This window comes from Euprymna scolopes, chromosome 30 (genome assembly GCF_053919585.1).
Source record: "Euprymna scolopes isolate OS-2025 chromosome 30, ASM5391958v1, whole genome shotgun sequence".
NCBI classification, from domain to species: Eukaryota; Metazoa; Mollusca; class Cephalopoda; order Sepiida; family Sepiolidae; genus Euprymna; species Euprymna scolopes.
The window spans coordinates 91,818,866-91,836,628 of NC_136511.1; the positions used below are offsets into that span (position 1 = coordinate 91,818,866).

At 33.6% G+C, this 17,763-nt stretch overlaps 2 protein-coding genes across 14 annotated transcripts in view; one reads left to right on the forward strand and one right to left on the reverse strand.

Moving 5' to 3' along the window:
• LOC145254565 (dual specificity calcium/calmodulin-dependent 3',5'-cyclic nucleotide phosphodiesterase 1A-like) overlaps positions 1–17,763 on the forward strand; it is a 1,571,136-nt gene that overhangs the window by 1,387,559 nt on the left and 165,814 nt on the right. For all 13 annotated transcript variants that reach the window (XM_080113160.1, XM_080113150.1, XM_080113152.1 and 10 more), the window contains one exon: positions 13,965–14,065. In XM_080113160.1, coding sequence (XP_079969286.1) covers positions 13,965–14,065 — 101 coding nt within the window. The remainder of the gene's footprint in view (positions 1–13,964; positions 14,066–17,763) is intronic.
• LOC145254566 (uncharacterized) overlaps positions 1–17,763 on the reverse strand; it is a 94,800-nt gene that overhangs the window by 16,324 nt on the left and 60,713 nt on the right. The window lies entirely within an intron of this gene.

Consider the following 17,763-nt stretch of genomic DNA (forward strand, 5'->3'; position numbering starts at 1 on the left):
CGCGCTCACGCGTAGCGTAACCGGAAGCTGCAAAATGGTTGACTGCGCCCTCACGCGTAGCGTAACCGGAAGCTGCAAAATGGTTGACTGCGCGCTCACGCGTAGCGTAACCGGAAGCTGCAAAATGGTGGACTGCGCGCTCACGCGTAGCGTAACCGGAAGCTGCAAAATGGTGGACTGCGCGCTCACGCGTAGCGTAACCGGAAGCTGCAAAATGGTGGACTGCGCGCTCACGCGTAGCGTAACCGGAAGCTGCAAAATGGTGGACAGTAGTTCGTGGGTTCAAGGGTTAATACTATGCAAACGGTAAATTTGCCCCAAGTTTGACTATCAGATTCGTTGTCAGCGACCTCAATTACCTATAAAAAAACAAATTAGAGTGGTCGGCATTTTGTAGTAGCGTATCTGGATATTTACCTAAAGTTAAATATAATTATAACTTCTTAGGTTTGGTTTGGTTTTACGATATATTTAAGAACAATCATTTTTTGATAAACTTTCTTTTTTTCCACTTGTAAACTACGTTTTTTTTTAATAACAAAATATGCACATTCCTTATCATTTCTTATGCCTTATTTTTGTTTCTTGATGCAGGAGCTTAATAAATAATCTGTGATATTTGAATTTCAGAAAAGCCACGTGAAGTACCAATAATTATGGATACTGACAAGTGTGCTATTTGCAACAATGAACTGTCCAGTAATGAAGAAACATTCATAGTCAGCCAGAACGGAATCGATTCCATTAACAGAACTTCTGAAAACGTGAAGAGAATATCATCATTCAGATTGGTCAACGTCTTTACAAGAAATGCAGAGAACCCCAAATACATAGAAATTGACCGTAAAAATAGGTCTACCCATGATGAAATGCAATCTCATGAAATCTGCTCTTTGTGTAGGTTTAACTCTAAGGAACATTATTTTTTTATGGCTCTGGAGCAAAATCTGATAGAAAGAAAAGAGGTGCTGATGTTTCCCATCAACTATTGAGTTTAAGGACAGTGTTAAAAGTTTGTGAGAACGTCTGACTGGGCATCCACTATTTAAAGATAGAATATGTTATGTAGCTGACCTTGTTTCACAAGAAGCATGTTATCAAAGAACATGTTTTGCAAACTTTGATTCCAATAAAAACATTCCTAACGCATTCTCTTTTTCTGATTCTTCTAAGAAACAAAATCTTGGTAGACCAGAGGATGCAGAGAGAAATCAGGCATTTCTGGAAGTTGATAATTATTTGCAGCAAAATGATGTGGAGCAACTCACGATTGTCGATCTTGTTAAAAAAATGGAGGAAATTCTCGAGGACCCTGACCTTGAACCATACAGTCTCTCATACATGAAATCTCGATTGCTAGAAAATTTCAAAGACAAGATCATTGTGATGGAAACTTAATGTTGTAACATTCTTAAGTACAGCAAAAGGTGTTCTCCATGAATTCCATACACAGAATCAGTCAACAGACAATTCAGAATCAGAAGCCATTAGAATCATAGAGACGATAGCCAAGCTTATATGACATTAAAATATTCAGACAAGTTCAGAATATTTTAATGTCTAAGAATGATCTTGAACATGATGAAATTCTTGATGTTCCTAAAACATTGTTGATCTCAGAAAAATATTTGTAGGCAAAGACAATAATTTGAAACTTGCGTCAATAGGTCAAGCAGTAATGCAGGCTGTTAGACCCAAAGTTCTCCTTGCACCTTTGTTTTGTTTAGCAGTGGAAATGCTTAACCAATTTGGATCGAGGTTTTTGATTGACACTTTTTTAGCCAATAATGTGGACCATAATGTAAGGAATATTGATGAATTCAACACATTCCACGGTATGAGCATCATAGCATCTTTTACACCTGGGAAAGTTAAAGCAAAACCAAGAGGCTACTTCAGCAAGAAAAAAGTGAGGTATGAGGAATACATGGAAGCTCCTTGCGTTTCTCGAGACATATGACCCTTTCACAGAAGATCTGCCCATTCACAGCATTTCAAGTGGAGTAAATGGAGACAAAAAGGTGAATGTGGACAGAGCAAACTCCATAGGAGAGGCAATCATAGCTTCAATGGTTGGAGAAAATATCCAAGAGTACACTTTTAAAAAAAGAATCAGGTGAGTACACTTGGGTCCAAAGTTTTGCTCAGCAAAGATGAAGCAGTTGAGATCGACAACTCCTATTCCAGAGATTGTCCATGCTATCTACCAATGAACCCTCAACTCAGCAGCAGCAAGAACATTTCCAGTATGAGCTTTAGGTTACCCACCAGCATTTTTTGATTATTATGGACTACCAAAGGGGGAAAAATGGCTTTGGCAGACGCAATATGGGAACTGACTTCCCCTGTACAATCAGGTCCACAGTATCTCTTGGATGGTGGAGCACTACTTCAACACCTCCCATGGCAAAAACGTCACACATTTGATGAGATCTGTGCCCAATACCGCAGATATGTCACAATGAGATATGGAGAGGCATGCATTGTCTTTTATGGGTATAAAAGTGGTCCATCCAGACACAACTCACTGACGCCAAGAAGGAGGCTCTGTTGGTGTTAATGTGTTACTGACCCTTTTAATGGTGTTCAAATTAAAAAAGGATGTTTTCCTTGTTAATCAAAAAAAAAAAAACAATTGTTCATCAACTTGCTGGTAAAGTGTTTGAAGGAAGCTGGTTGTAAAGTATTCCATGCATCTGAAGACACAAACATATTGATTGTGAAGACTGCTCTTGAACTAGCACAGATAGGAGAAACCATTTTGATAGCAAATGACATTGACCTATTGGTCTTTCTATGTTATTATGCCAATAGAGATGATAGTTACAACATCTTTTTCATGCCATAACCAAAGGCTGGTGAAAAAACAGTCAAAGACTGAAACATCAAAGAGATGAGGAAATCTTTGGGATACGTGTTTCCACCATTCTTTTCATTCATGTAATGCTGAGTTGTGATTCTACATCCAAATGTTCACAAAATTGGGAAGGCAGCATCCCTTCGAAAGGTGATGATTAATAGAAACTTCCTTAAACTGGTAGAAATGTTTGGCAAGGATGGCTGTGCAGAAGAGGTTATTAAAGTTGGGAGAAGGCTTTAGTATGTCTGTATAATGGTAATGATAGGAAAAACATCAATCATCTCTGGCTGACGTGCTTTAAGGAAACGGTTGCAAAAAGCTCAATGAGAGCAGCTATGAAATTCCACAGGTTTCAGGTTTACTTCCAAATTTAAGAAGAGAAAGGCAGAAACCAGCTAAAACCTGACGAGTGGGGATGGAAAGTTTCAGATAGCAACTTACAACCAATCAAGACTGACTTGTCACGTGGTTCTGTAAATTTGTTGATTATAATTAGGTGTTTCAGGGTGTACTATGGCAAAATTCAGTTGCAGGAAAAATGGCATTCATTGTTCAAACTTGGAAGGCCTCCACTGCTCATCACAGTCAGATCTGATGATAATGAAGTGACTTTGACTAGTTCTTGACAAGAAATGTTCTTTGATCCATTTATAAACTTGTTCTCTGGTGGTTACGCAAGAACCTTGCCCCGACATTCAATCAACTGACTATTCCTTTATTGTAAATTGTACTTATTTTGTACCTATTTTTTAATGAAATTTCAGGAATTAATATGAAAATTGTTGCCTTGAAAAAGGCTACTTAGTCTGTTTTTGTATCTTTTATATCCATATTTGTATAAGAAAGGAAAAAAATGGCAGGGGAAGGTCAATTCCTAGTTTATTATTAAGCATATAGCTACTTATCATTACAATTTAAAAAACCAAGAAAATATCAAACCGGCTTGCAGTGGGATTTGTGTGGGTTTTCATGCAAAAAAAAAATTAATTAAATTTTATTTTTAATTTCATAAAAGGTTTTTTTTTATCAGGAAAACGTTTCTTTTTGTCTGTAATTGTCAGGAATAATGGAAATAGGAAATGTCAGGAATTATATGTCTTGAAATTTAAATATTAAGTTGAATTTTTACCCTTTGGACTTTGAAAGGCCTTGGCAAATTAGCAAAATAGACAACACGGCCAATATTTCAGCCTTTCATGATATGGTAATTGGTAATTTTGTTAATTATGTATAGTCTTTTTCGATAGTTATCACATTTTACCTTAGACCCCAAAGGCTGTTGACCCCTTTCATCAAGGTTAATTTTGGTAAACTTTTTTTTATCTGAAAGAGAGGTTATTGCAAGTTAATAACTTTTGTTAGCAATTTGCTTGAGATTCAGCCACAATTTGACTGGACTAAATTGAATACCTTATCTTTGGTTTTATGGGACAAAATTATATAAAAATTTGCAGACTTTTTGAAGATTATAATACTATTCAATTGTTAGAAAATAGGTAAAAAAGAAACTATATTTTCAAACCAATAAAATATGCTAAAATTTGCTTACATTTGTATGTATAGTGTTCTGGCAGGCCAATTTTAGTTTTGCTGCTTCTGTTGTCTCTTCTGTGGCCTTACAAGGCCACTAATATATATATATATATATATATATATATATATATATATATATATATATATACTAATACTATACTATATACTAATATATGTATATATATATATATATATATATATATATATATATAACTACTTAATTTACTTACGTAAAATTAATATACGAAAGTATAGATTTATGCATAAACTTTAAGTATTTACTTCAAAAGTGCTCAATACGTAGGTAGAGCTAATTAGTAATTTATAAAATATATATGGCGATTAAGCTACACTGAATATTCCGCGTTTCATCCACTCTAGGACTCTTCAGGCTTATGCGCATAAGCCTGAAGAGTCCTAGAGTGGATGAAACGCAAAATATTCAGTGTAGCTTAATCGCCATATATATTTTATAAATTACTATATATAAATATATATATATATATATATATATATATATATTTGCATGTAAGTGATCTTATCTGTGTGTGCGAAACGATCTCTACCAAACTCCTCACTTATATTTTTGTCTACAAAACTTGAAATTATATCAATATATTATAGACTAAAATATGAGAGTGGATTTGGATTTGTGGAACAAATTCGATTTGTAAAGTAAAAATAGCCACTAAGAGGTCAAAATTGTAAAAAGTGACTTTAGATTATTAAAACTGTTACTTCTCTGCATGCACAAATATACATTTTTTGCATTCAAATTGATTAATTTTTAACGTTTTCTGATCCATCTGTTGATAGCTCAAACAGTAACGACTAAAGCTTTGGCACTAAATGTTTTCGTTTCTATTCTAGCTAATGGCCTTCAAGTCATTTTTTTTTATTGGGTGCAATATAAACTTCAATAGAAAACTGATTGTAATAATAAATACAAAATCCGCATGAATGAAAGTATCATGTTTAAGCTTATACACAAGGCCATTACTACTATATATTGGCTACAATATAATACTTTATTGATTGTTATATTGTATAGTAGTAGCTCCCCAGTATAGTAAATCTCCATAAATTAAATTAATATTTTAGCTTATTTTAGAAGTGGGAAAATACAGACATTCCACTTATATATATATATATATATATATATATATATATATATATATATATATTATTATATTGTTGGTAGAATTTTTCAGTAACTCATAACAACAACACAATATGTCATTCCAAAGAGTGCTCAATGCATGAAACAGAGCAATATATTGATTGTTGGAGAGCTATTGGCTACACATTAGCAAACGTGTTTCAACAAAATCAGTAGTTTACCAGGCTATAATATTCCCTGAGGAAAATCCTAGTGATATAAAATTTTATATAGGTAGTACGCAGGCAACTTTTAAAGAAAGATTCTATGGGCATAAAAGTTCTTTTACTAATCAAAAATACGAAAAAGACACATCATTATCACTTCGATATTGGAAATTAATAAAGGAGAATAAAACTCCAAAGTTAGAATGGCGGATCATAAGAAGATCGAAAGTATGTAATTCATTACATGCACCGTGCTTTTTATGCCTTCATGAAAAATTAGAAATAACGAATTTTAAAAACCGGGAGAAACTATTGAACATTAAACAGGAAACAGCAATTTCCTGTAAACATTTCCAAATACATTCACTGAAAAAATTATAAGAATATTAACGAATTAATCACACCATCGACTTATATATTGTAATATGCTTTATTATTTATTTCAGGATTTTAAACGCTAAATCTTATTTACTTACTTATTTATTTTAAACGCCAAATCTATTTTAAACGCTATATTTTTAACGAAGAATCTATTAAATTTTATAAAAATAATTTTTAGTGAAATTTTTACCGTGAATAATATAATTAGACTTAGTTACTAATATACTTAACCATATTATAAGAGTAAATTGTATATATATAAATTTTCACGTTTGTTTGTATATATGTCGGTACTTTTGTATTATATAGAGAAATAGCGCTAAATTTATAGTTTAGTAATATATGTATATATTTATATCTCGATTTTAAGTGGAAAAAAACAAACAAAAAAACCTTAGTTAAATTTATGAATTGCTCTGATATTGGAGTAATAGTTCTAAAAATCCGTATTAACAAAACAAACGAAAAACAATTATAATTATAAAATGAAAAAATTAATGCTAACTTATAATAAATCTGCTTCAGAATTATACCTTGAAAAACCTAACATTATTTTGTGAATAGGTTATATTTGTTTTGATATAGGTTGTTAGTACCCCTCTTTCTTTTTAGAATGGTTCAACCCTGTAAAGTTGACTTTAATATAAAGGGATGGTCTTTATTTGAAAGTTTTGTGGATGGTTTTTGGCCTGATGAGGTGATTTTCCCTGCTAGGGGGTTATTGAAACACGTTTGCTAATGTGTAGCCAATAGCTCTCCAACAATCTATATATATATATATATATATATATATATATATATATATATATATATATATATATATATTCGTGTGTTAGAAAGTTTTCATCTTAAATTCTATGCAATTCTGCAGAATGTAGAAACTATGAATAAACAGAATAAGCATAATAGTGAAATGAAACAAATAATCTCATGAGAAACCATAAAAAGTGCATTTAACTAACTAATTAACTAATTAATGCTTATGTGATATACGTATATCTGTACGTGATGTTGCCAAGCTAATCAAAAACCTTGATTTCAGTAAAGCAACTGGCCCGGACGGTATTCCAATTATAGTACTCAAAAAACTTCAACCTGAACTAGCGCCCATACTTACAAAACTATTTAAACGTTGTCTTAAGGAGAATAGTTTCCCATCTCCCTGGAAAATTTCATCAGTATGCCCTGTATTTAAGAATTCAGGTGATCGCTCATCCCTCTCTCAGTACAGTCCAATAAGTCTCCTGTGCGTCATGAGTAAGTTGCTGGAATCTGTGTTAAATACAGAAGTAATCAACCATCTCAACAAAAATAACCTTCTTAGTGACACTCAGTATGGTTTCCGTTCTGCTAGATCTACAGCAGATGTGCTTACAGTTATATCTCATAGGATTAGCAAATCTCTCGACGGAGGCAACCTTTCTAGGGCAATTGCTCTTGACATATCTAAGGCCTTTGATAGGGTATGACATAAAGGTTTACTTCATAAGATCTCTAGCTATGGTATAGCTGGAAATGTCTTCTCAATTATTAAATCATTTCTTTCTGATAGGTTCATAAGAGTAGTAGTTGAGGGGCAAAAATCAGAAGCTCACAGTATTAATGCCGGTGTCCCTCAGGGGTCCATCCTGGGCCCAACTCTTTTCCTGATCTACATTAATGATCTTCCAAATCACATCCTTACATCATTTGTAGACATTTATGCTGACGATACTACCATTTATGGTAGCACATCTAAGACAGTAAACGACCAAGTTCTCTCCAATTATCTCTCCTCTGGTCTTGAGCACGTAGTACAATGGGGAAAGGAGTGGCTGGTTACTTTTAATGCATCTAAAACCAAGCTTCTCTCTTTACATCATCAACATTCTGATCCCCATCTGGCATCAATTGAAATGAATGGCTCTCGTCTTCAGGAGGCCTCAAGTTTTGACAAGCTTCTGGGCTTGACCATTACTCCTGATCTTAAATGGAACATGTACATCAAATCTGTTGCCGGGGCCGCTGGAAAAATGGTGGGATCTTTCTATCGATCCGGTAGATATCTCACTGATGATGCAATTCTCTATCTATATAAGAGCCAGGTACGTCCAAGGATGGAATACTGTTGCCACATCTGGGCAGGAGCTGCTAGAAAGGACTTGTCCTGCCTTGATAGAGTTCAAAATAGACTTCGTAGCCTCGTAGGAGATGTCCTTTTCTCTTCCTTGCAACCTCTATCTCACAGAAGAGATGTTGCGAGTTTGTGTCTGATGTATCGTTATTTTCATGGAAAGTGTTCGACTGAGCTTCAATCTATGGTCCCCCCTCGCAAAACTTTCACAAGAAACACTCGTCTAGCTGTAAACACTATCAATAATTCCCCCCACTCTTTATCTGTGCCTAAACCTAAACGTAGATTCCATGAACAAAGCTTTTTTATTAGAACTGCACGCCTGTCTTCCGTTTTCCTGCTTTCTGGCTGACTACAATATGGTTGTGTTCAAGTCTAACGTAAATAAGTTCTTGATGAGCCGTTCCATATAAGTTATCAAATTTAACAAATTTTCATTACTAATGATTATTATATTGTCCAATTTCTACTGTACACTCTTTAACCCTTATACTTGAGTGGCCCCTTGGCCTTGATAATGTGTTGATACCTATGAAAAAAAAAAGAAAAAGCCCAATGTGAACAAGTTCTAATTGAATCGTCCCCCTAAGTAATCCAAGTTACAAAATTCCCACTGTTTACTATGCTAAAATTACAATGACTAATGTATACCTATTAACCCTTATCCTCGAGTGGCCTCTGGGCCTTGATAAGTGGTGACACCCATGTAAAAAAAAAAAAAAAAAAAAATATGCAAATTAATTTATCTTAATGTAGTCGTCGCATATCCATATTAAGTTCACTTTAAGAATTTTTAAATAGAAAAAGTAGGCTTTAAATACCAATGTCTGAGCAAGGATAAAGCTAAAAAAATATAGATAGGTAATGATGCTAATTTGTAACCATTAGAGAAAACTCAATAAAGTTGTAATAAAGTTGTAAACTTCTGTAATAAAAGATGATTTCATTGAAAAAAAAGCAACGAAAATATGCATTCAAAGATAAAAATATATGCACTAACATGGTCTAATTAAAAGATTTAAAAAAATGTTTAACTTTTATATTCATTCAAAGATAAAAATATATAAACTGACACTGTGTAAGTAAAATATTAAAAATTTTTAAATGCATTCAAAGATAAAAATATATACACTAACATGGTGTAATTAAAAGATTAAAAAAAATAATTTTATATGCATTCAAAGATAAAAATATACAAACTAACATGGTCTAAGTAAAAAATTAAATAAATTAAACATTTTTATATGCATTCAAAGATAAAAATATATAAACTGACATGGTGTAAGTAAAAATATAAAAAAAGAAAAAAGATTTTTTAAATGCATTCAAAGATAAAAATATATACACTAACATGGTGTAATTAAAAGATTAAAAAAAATAATTTTATATGCATTCAAAGATAAAAATATACAAACTAACATGGTCTAAGTAAAAAATTAAATAAATTAAACATTTTTATATGCATTCAAAGATAAAAATATATAAACTGACATGGTGTAAGTAAAAATATAAAAAAAGAAAAAAGATTTTTTAAATGCATTCAAAGATAAAAATATACAAACTGACATGGCGTAATTAAAAGATTAAATAAATTTAAAATTTTTATATGCTTCAAAGATTAAAATATACAAACTGAAGTGGCGTAATTAAAATATTAAATAAATTTAAAATTTTTATATGCAATCAAAGATAAAAATATACAAACTGACATAGCGTAATTAAAAAATTTAATTATTTTTTGATTTTTACATGCTTCAAAGATAAAAATATACAAACTGACACAGCGTAATTAAAAAATTTAATTATTTTTGGATTTTTACATGCTTCAAAGATAAAAATATACAAACTGACACAGCGTAATGTAAATCTTCTTCTATATATATAAAAGGCAAAATGTGTGTGACCATTTCATGTATGTCTTCAAAAGGCTTTTCTCGCACACGGTTCCGATGTCATTACGATCGCTTAAAACTGTGTACATAGGTCCTATATAATAATATCTAGGAATTAGGAAAGCGCGTAGCGTATAGATTTATTTACGTCGATTTTTACAAAATTATTGCTATTTTGGCTTCTCGCGTGTTGATTGGGCTTTTTAGTATAAATAAAGTGAAACTAAACTCAAACGAACGTGTTCGCGGCATTGCGCCGGGAAAAACGTCCAGAAGCAATCAGCTTTGATCAATCTTGTATATCAGACAGTCAAATTTCGATAAACAAACTCAGACGCTGACGCTGCGTGACTTCTATTTGACCTTCTTAATTAGGTCAAATGGAAGCAGCAAAGTTAACTTTTATTACGCACGCCTGTTTTTATAGTTATAGTTAGATAAATTCAAACACATCTACACTGTATGTCGCGGTGGCCCAATGGTAACATCGCACGTTTTTTTTTTTTCTCACACATTAATTTCCAACTCAAGGGTACGGGTTCGATTCTCATACTCACCTACCAAAACATTTTTTTATTATTATTTAATAACACCTCCCCCCCCGGAGTTTTGATTTACCTCAAGACACCCGGGCATCGCCGGGTACCCCCCGCTAGTCTATATATATAAAAGCTAAAATGTATGTATGTATGTACACTATTCCTCGATGTCCACAAAAGGCTTCTTTCAGAGAAGCGCTTGCTCGGTTCACAACTTCTTAAAACTTTTTATATCATCTATAAATTGTAATATCTCAGAGTTACCCACGGAGCTCGCCTGCCTATTTAATTTTATTGACTTTCAAACGTTAATTATTCGACATTTCCCCGCATCGGCACGCATTACATTCGGTTTTCGGTATAAAAAAAAGCGAAACTCGACCCTAATCACAGGACGAAAGGCCCGCGCGCCCTCCGGGGCCCGGGCGACAAGATGAAAGTGTAGTATCTGTTCCAACAGATGCTGCAAGCTATGATTAGCAAAGACCATATGTGGGGGTAACCCCACATATCTGACCTTGGTCACTGTAGGGGCAACCCTTCATACCAACAGTTACTAATCCAGCTCCCATTTCCCACCCCTCGGGAGCTGGTCCCCCCCTTCCCCCCCTCCATCTCCACATTAAAAAACGGCCTTGTGCCTAATTTGCTCAGTGGGGAAGCAGGACGAAAGGCCCGCGCGCCCTCCAGGGCCCGGGCGACAAGATGAAAGTGTAGTATCTGTTCCGACAGATGCTGCAAGCTATGATTAGCAAAGACCATATGTGGGGGTAACCCCACATATCTGACCTTGGTCACTGTAGGGGCAACCCTTCATACCAACAGTTACTATCCAGCTCCCATTTCCCACCTCTCGGGAGCTGGTCCCCCCTTTCCCTCCCCCCTCCCTCTCTCTCCACATTAAAAAACGGCCTTGTGCCTAATTTGCTCAGTGGGGAAGCAAATAAATCCAACAGGATGAAAGGCCCGCGCGCCCTCCGGGGCCCGGGCGACAAGATGAAAATGTAGTATCTGTTCCGACAGATGCTGCAAGCTATGACTAGCAAAAACCATATGTGGGGGTAACCCCACATATCTGACCTTGGTCAATGTAGGGATCACCCTACAGACCAACAGTACTATCCAGCTCCCATTTCCCACCTCTCGGGAGCTGGTCTCCCCTTTCCCTCCCCCCTCCCTCTCTCTCCACATTAAAAAACGGCCTTGTGCCTAATTTGCTCAGTGGGGAAGCAAATAAATCCAACAAGCCGAAAGCCAGTTGTCTCAAGAGAGCTAAGTAACGTTTGTTCAATGTCGACTTCGTCATATCAGACTGTAGCTTTCATTTCGCTCCTCCTAATAAACAGGGAGCGGATTTTTAAAAACAAACAAACCGATTTATTCACCTCATTCAAAACTGTCCCGCACAAAATAACTGCTGAATACCTATCGCCGTCACGTCAATCAAAAACGCGCACCTGTTTTTTTTTTTAAAACACTTTACTATTTTCCAACTGCGCGTCGTGAAGGCTTCGTTTTTGTTTTGTTTTTTTGTTTTTTTTAACATTTTCGGGGGGGTTTTTCACATACCCCGAAAAACACCGGGTACCCCTCGCTAGTATTAAATAAATTTAAAATTTTTATATGCATTCAAAGATAAAAATATACAAACTGACATGGTGTAAGTAAAATATAAAAAAGTGACTATTTTTACATCCATCCAAAGTTAGACCTATACAAACGGACGGGGCGTAATTAAAAGATTAAATAAATTTCAAATTTTTATATGCATGCAGAGAAAAAAAATATATAAACTGACATGGTGTAATTAAAAGCTTTTTTTATTTATTTATTTTATTACATTTTCACCCCAAACAAGGCACATTGCCACTTTGGTGTAGGGGACTACTATCAGGGGTAACATCTACTGGGGTACTATGTGGGGATTTCGACAGCAAGACTTCTGTCCTCGTTACACTTGAACTTCTGCACGTCAGTACAGTTGGGGAAGCAGGGACCTGGAATGGAATTCCAAAGTCTAGCGGTTCTGGGGAAGAAACTACTGGCGTAGAAAGATCTTTTACATCTAGGGATCTCTACTGTGTGGGGGTGAGATTTAGCTGCCTGTCGGGTTTGTCGAGGGTGTTTACGTCGTGGGGGCACAAGTGCTCGCAGTTCGTCAGAGCATTCTCCATTAAAATACTTGTAGAAGAGGATGCAAAAATACTTGTAGAAGAGGGATGCAAAATTTAGTCGATGGGACAGAGGCTGAAGCTTAGATGCCAGTTAAGGGCCTATCAGATTGGTGACCCTCTTTTGAACCTTGTCTAGGTGTGAGAGACTAGTAGCAGATGCACCAGCCCCCAAAAAATTAAAAAATTTTATATGCATTCAAAGATAAAAATTTATTAACTGACATGCCGTAATTAAAAGATTAAAAATATAAAATATTTTATATACATTCAAAGATAAAAATATATAAACTGACATGATGTAATTAAAAGATTTTAAAAATTTACAATTTTTATATGCATTAAAAGGTAAAAATATATAAACTAATATGGTGTAATTAAAATATTAAAAAAATTTACAATTTTTATATGCATTCAAAGATAAAAATATATAAACTGATATGGTGTAAGTAAAAGTTGGAAAAAAAATTTAAACTTTTTATATGCATTCAAAGATAAAAAAAAAAATATAAACTGACATGGTGTAATTAAAAGATTTAAAAAATTAAAAAATATGCATTCAAAGATAAAAATAAAAATATAAACTGACATGGTGTAATTAAAAGATTTAAAAAATTAAAAAATATGCATTCAAAGATAAAAATTTATAAAAAGATATGGTGTACTTATAAGAAAAAAAAATTATTTTTATATGCATTCAAAGATAAAAAATATATAAACTGACATGCTGTAATTTAAAGATTAAAAAAATTTAAACATTTTATATACATTCAAAGATAAAAAAATATATAAACTGACATGCTGTAATTTAAAGATTAAAAAAATTTAAACATTTTATATGCATTCAAAGATAAGAATATATAAACTGACATTGTGTAATTAAAAGATTAAAAAGATTTAAAATATTCAAAGATAAAAAATATACAAACTGACATGGTGTAATGAAAAGATTTAAAAATGATATTCTCGTGACTTCATTTAAATGTGTAAATTAATATTGACACAATCGTATTAAAATATTTAAATAGACATAATTTTATAATTACATTTTTTTTTAATTTCCAGTTTTATTTGTTTTCGAATTCAATTTTTGTCTACAAATTATTTTGAATTACAATCTGTCATAATTTCGTTCCTGTTTAATTTCAGAACTGGCTGACAGACTTGGAGATTTTTGCCACAATAGTAGCTGCCTTGGTTCATGATTATGAGCATACTGGAACGACGAATAATTTTCACATCAACACAGGGTATGTACTTTTTAGGCGATTTAAGTGCAGGAAAAAAAGAAATGGCAATTTCCTTTTTTCCCTCCCAAATGTCCATTTCTTCTTCAACACAATAATTAAATAGACAAATGTTAACAAGTTTGGGCAGAATTTATGACTATATCTAAAAATTCAGTATACAAAGTTAAGACCCAAAAGCATACTCGGTTTATCTAAATATGGAATGGAAATCAGTAAAAACGAAACCATATGGAACCACTTCCTGTTTTATGATGAAACAATAAAAAAATAATCAACTTTTATTTTTTACATTTCTATAAATAATTTTTAAATATTTAAAATTATGTTCACATTGAAATTTATGACAAAATTTTATCACAAAATTTTGTCATAAATAATGTATCATAAAACAAAGTAACCATCAATTGAATTACGAAACCGAAACTTCATTATTTTTTATACAAATCCTTAAAATAAGTTTTTTAACAACACACATTATTTATGACAAAAATTCTGTGATAAACCTTGTGAAAGACATAAATATATTATTTCAAAACAACACCATTTATAGAAATGTAAACAAGAAAAGTTATTATTAATTTATTTTTCTTATGATTAAACCAAGTGTTAAAACAAAAAAAATCTATTTGTAAAAATTAAAGTTTATTATTTTTTATTGTTTCATGATATCACAATAAAACTAAAATAATTTTTTGAAATAAAATTATTTCCAAACCGAATTCACTTCCGGCGTTTTAACTTTGCGAATTGAATTTTTGGACTTTGCCAAATCAATGAAGTTCATCAAGGTTCAATTAGTAAAGTAATCTTATTTATGAGACTCAAACAGACAAGGAGAGAGAAAGAAATACTGGGGGGAGTATTTATAGATGAGATAAGATGGAGTTCCATTCTATCTTAATAAACAACTTTGTCATCTTCGTTAGTAGCGTTAGTAAAAGAGGAATGGGTTAGTATGAGTTCAGTGTTCATGCGTAAAGATAGATTTAATATATTGCCGGCTTGTTGAGGAGAGAACAGTTCCGTTTACACGTGTTTATAGCTAGTAGTCGCTGGTACGAAGGAGGCTGGTTGAAAAAGAAAGAGAAAGGTATTCTGTGTGTTTACGTATGTAGGAGCATGCGTCCGATAGCATGATAAACAAAGTTTGTTTGGGTACCACACATGGAAACAAATGAGAGTTAAAAGGTTATCATTTTAGCTTGTTGTACACATGTTCACCCTGGGGGCCAAAGCCCCAGGCTAATGTGTGCTGTTGTTATGTACTGGTTATATTAGAAGGGATGACGTATGTTATATATTTGTTGTTGCGTGTTTGTCTTAGAGTGTTCATATTAGTGCGATAGAGATAGGGTACATTTTAAAGGAGAGACGGTTACATGTAATAGACATGAGAGGGGGATTTAGATATATAGATAGAAGAGATTGACATTTATACAGTTTGAATGGGAGTGTTACTATAAACATTATTTTTCTTTAACACATATATTTTTGAGATGATGATTCTCAGTCTTTTATCATAATAAAGGAACATTCATTATTTCTTGATACTGAGAGGGAGGCACATTCTTAAGATGATAGAGGCACATTCTTAGATGAGTTTATACGCAAGTTCTTATAAAAGCAGATGAGTTGAACACAAGTCTTATAAATACCTTTGTTTGTTGAATGACACAACACAAGACAACTGTTATGATGACGTCCTTTACTTCTTTGACCGGTCAATAGCTTGCATCAAGGAATTCAAAATTTCTACATGATTTCAATTTCTACCTTCACTTCCAAAGGTGGGTTCCTTCGACTCCTGTCAGTTCTATCCGACCCTCACTGACTCAGCGCTCTCTCTCCACCCTGACCGACCGACTGACTCTTCTAAAGCTCTAATTTGAGAACTCATCTCTTACTCATGACGTCATTGCATGACCAAATAACATGCATATCGATCCCGTGGCCTGAAATGCCTCACGTTGTCTAAAACATGCCCAAAACACGTGCATCGTCCACACATGCTTGCAAAGAAGAATTCTCTAACCTAATTTTTCGACTAACCTACTTTACAAATATGTTTATCATTTTCCTATTTCGTTTCAAATTCCTTATTTTAATTTCATTTCATTTTCATAAACAGAATTGAATCATCAAATTCCTTTTTCAATAGCATTACTAACAATGCATTTCTTTTCAATAACATATCTGTATTATTTATTTTAAACTTATGATCGGAATTCTCCTGAATCTTAATTCCAAACCTAACTTCCCAGGTTCGAATTCTCAAACTATTCTATCTCCTCTTTACTTACTTACAAGAACAGGCAACTGTTCTCTAACACTGTTAGCTGAAGCCAGTAAGAAAGAGGGTTAACAGTTTCAGATTTCGCCTTTTATATACTCTGTCACGTGATTGACAGCTGGCTTGTGATTGGACAAGCCAGGGAGAAAATAGATTTCAAATCTTGAGTCGCGAAAATTAACTTCTGCCTGTGATGGTAGCGAGTTCCATCTGCTACAGATACCCCCTTGTTGGATTCGTTTTCGGAAGAAAACCAAAAATATTTATTGAAATAAAAGAAAGGTTCCTTTATGTGTGTCAATTGTAATTTATAAAATTCGAAGTAGTGAGGATTTTGAAATATGACAGTTGCTTGTAAAATCCCTTTTTTGTGTCAACACGAGGCTTGATGCTTGTGACTCTGTTCAAATTTGTTTTGTAGAATTGTATATAATTTCTTTAAATTTGAACATTTCCAGTGGAATTTGAAGTCGTTGTTGCTCGTTGCTAAACGTCAGTGACAAACTGTTTTGTTGATGAGTTTACTTTGGTGGAGGTTGTGAAAAAATAAATGTTTCGAGTGTGTTCTTCTGTGAAGAGTGTTTTGGATTGCTAGTCACCAGTAACGCGTTTTTATCGAACTCGATGATTCAGTAAGTAGTTTATTTTTTCTGTGGAAAAAAAAATGTTGCTTTTCGGTGAAAATAATTTTTTTTTTTGGAGACAATTTTGCAAGGGGAATGTTTCTTTTAGCAGAGAATATTTATGCCACTTGTGTAAATGGATTCGAGTTGACCCATGTTTTTGTTGTTGTTGTAATATCTGGTGTGCGTGGTGAGGCAGGGAGTTTGTAATATCTAGTGTGCGTGGTGAGGCAGGGAGTTTGTAATATCTAGTGTGCGTGGTGAGGCAGGGAGTTTGTAAAAGAAAAAGGTAGCATGAAAAACAGTGAAAGTCCATAAAAAAGATATTAGAATTTTTCGTACACTTTTCTATGTAGGCTGGTGTTCTTTATATGTAGCCGTTGTGGAAAAAAGATGTTCTTTCTTTGTTTTATTCATTTCGAGGAAAGAGCCATGTTTAGTTTCAGTTTTAGAAATGTAAGCCATGTTTAGTTTCAGAACAGTTTCCGATGGTCCGTTGTTCTAAACAAGTCTTGAGAGGTGACTGGTTTGCGGTAGACAGTTCCACAGAGCAAAAGATTCTTACCGTGTCGAGATGGAAAAACATGCGAAATTGCCACAGAAAAGGTTTAATATTTATGGAGCAATTCTGGTTTCTGATTGGTTGGTAGCAGAACGTGAATTAATTCGATTCGTCAGTTCCTAGCAGCATCGTTTATAAATAGAATCGCCCGACTGTGTGGGATCATACCCATTATGAATCAAAAATATTGCAACATCCCCCCTATTTTTTATAATGGGGAAGT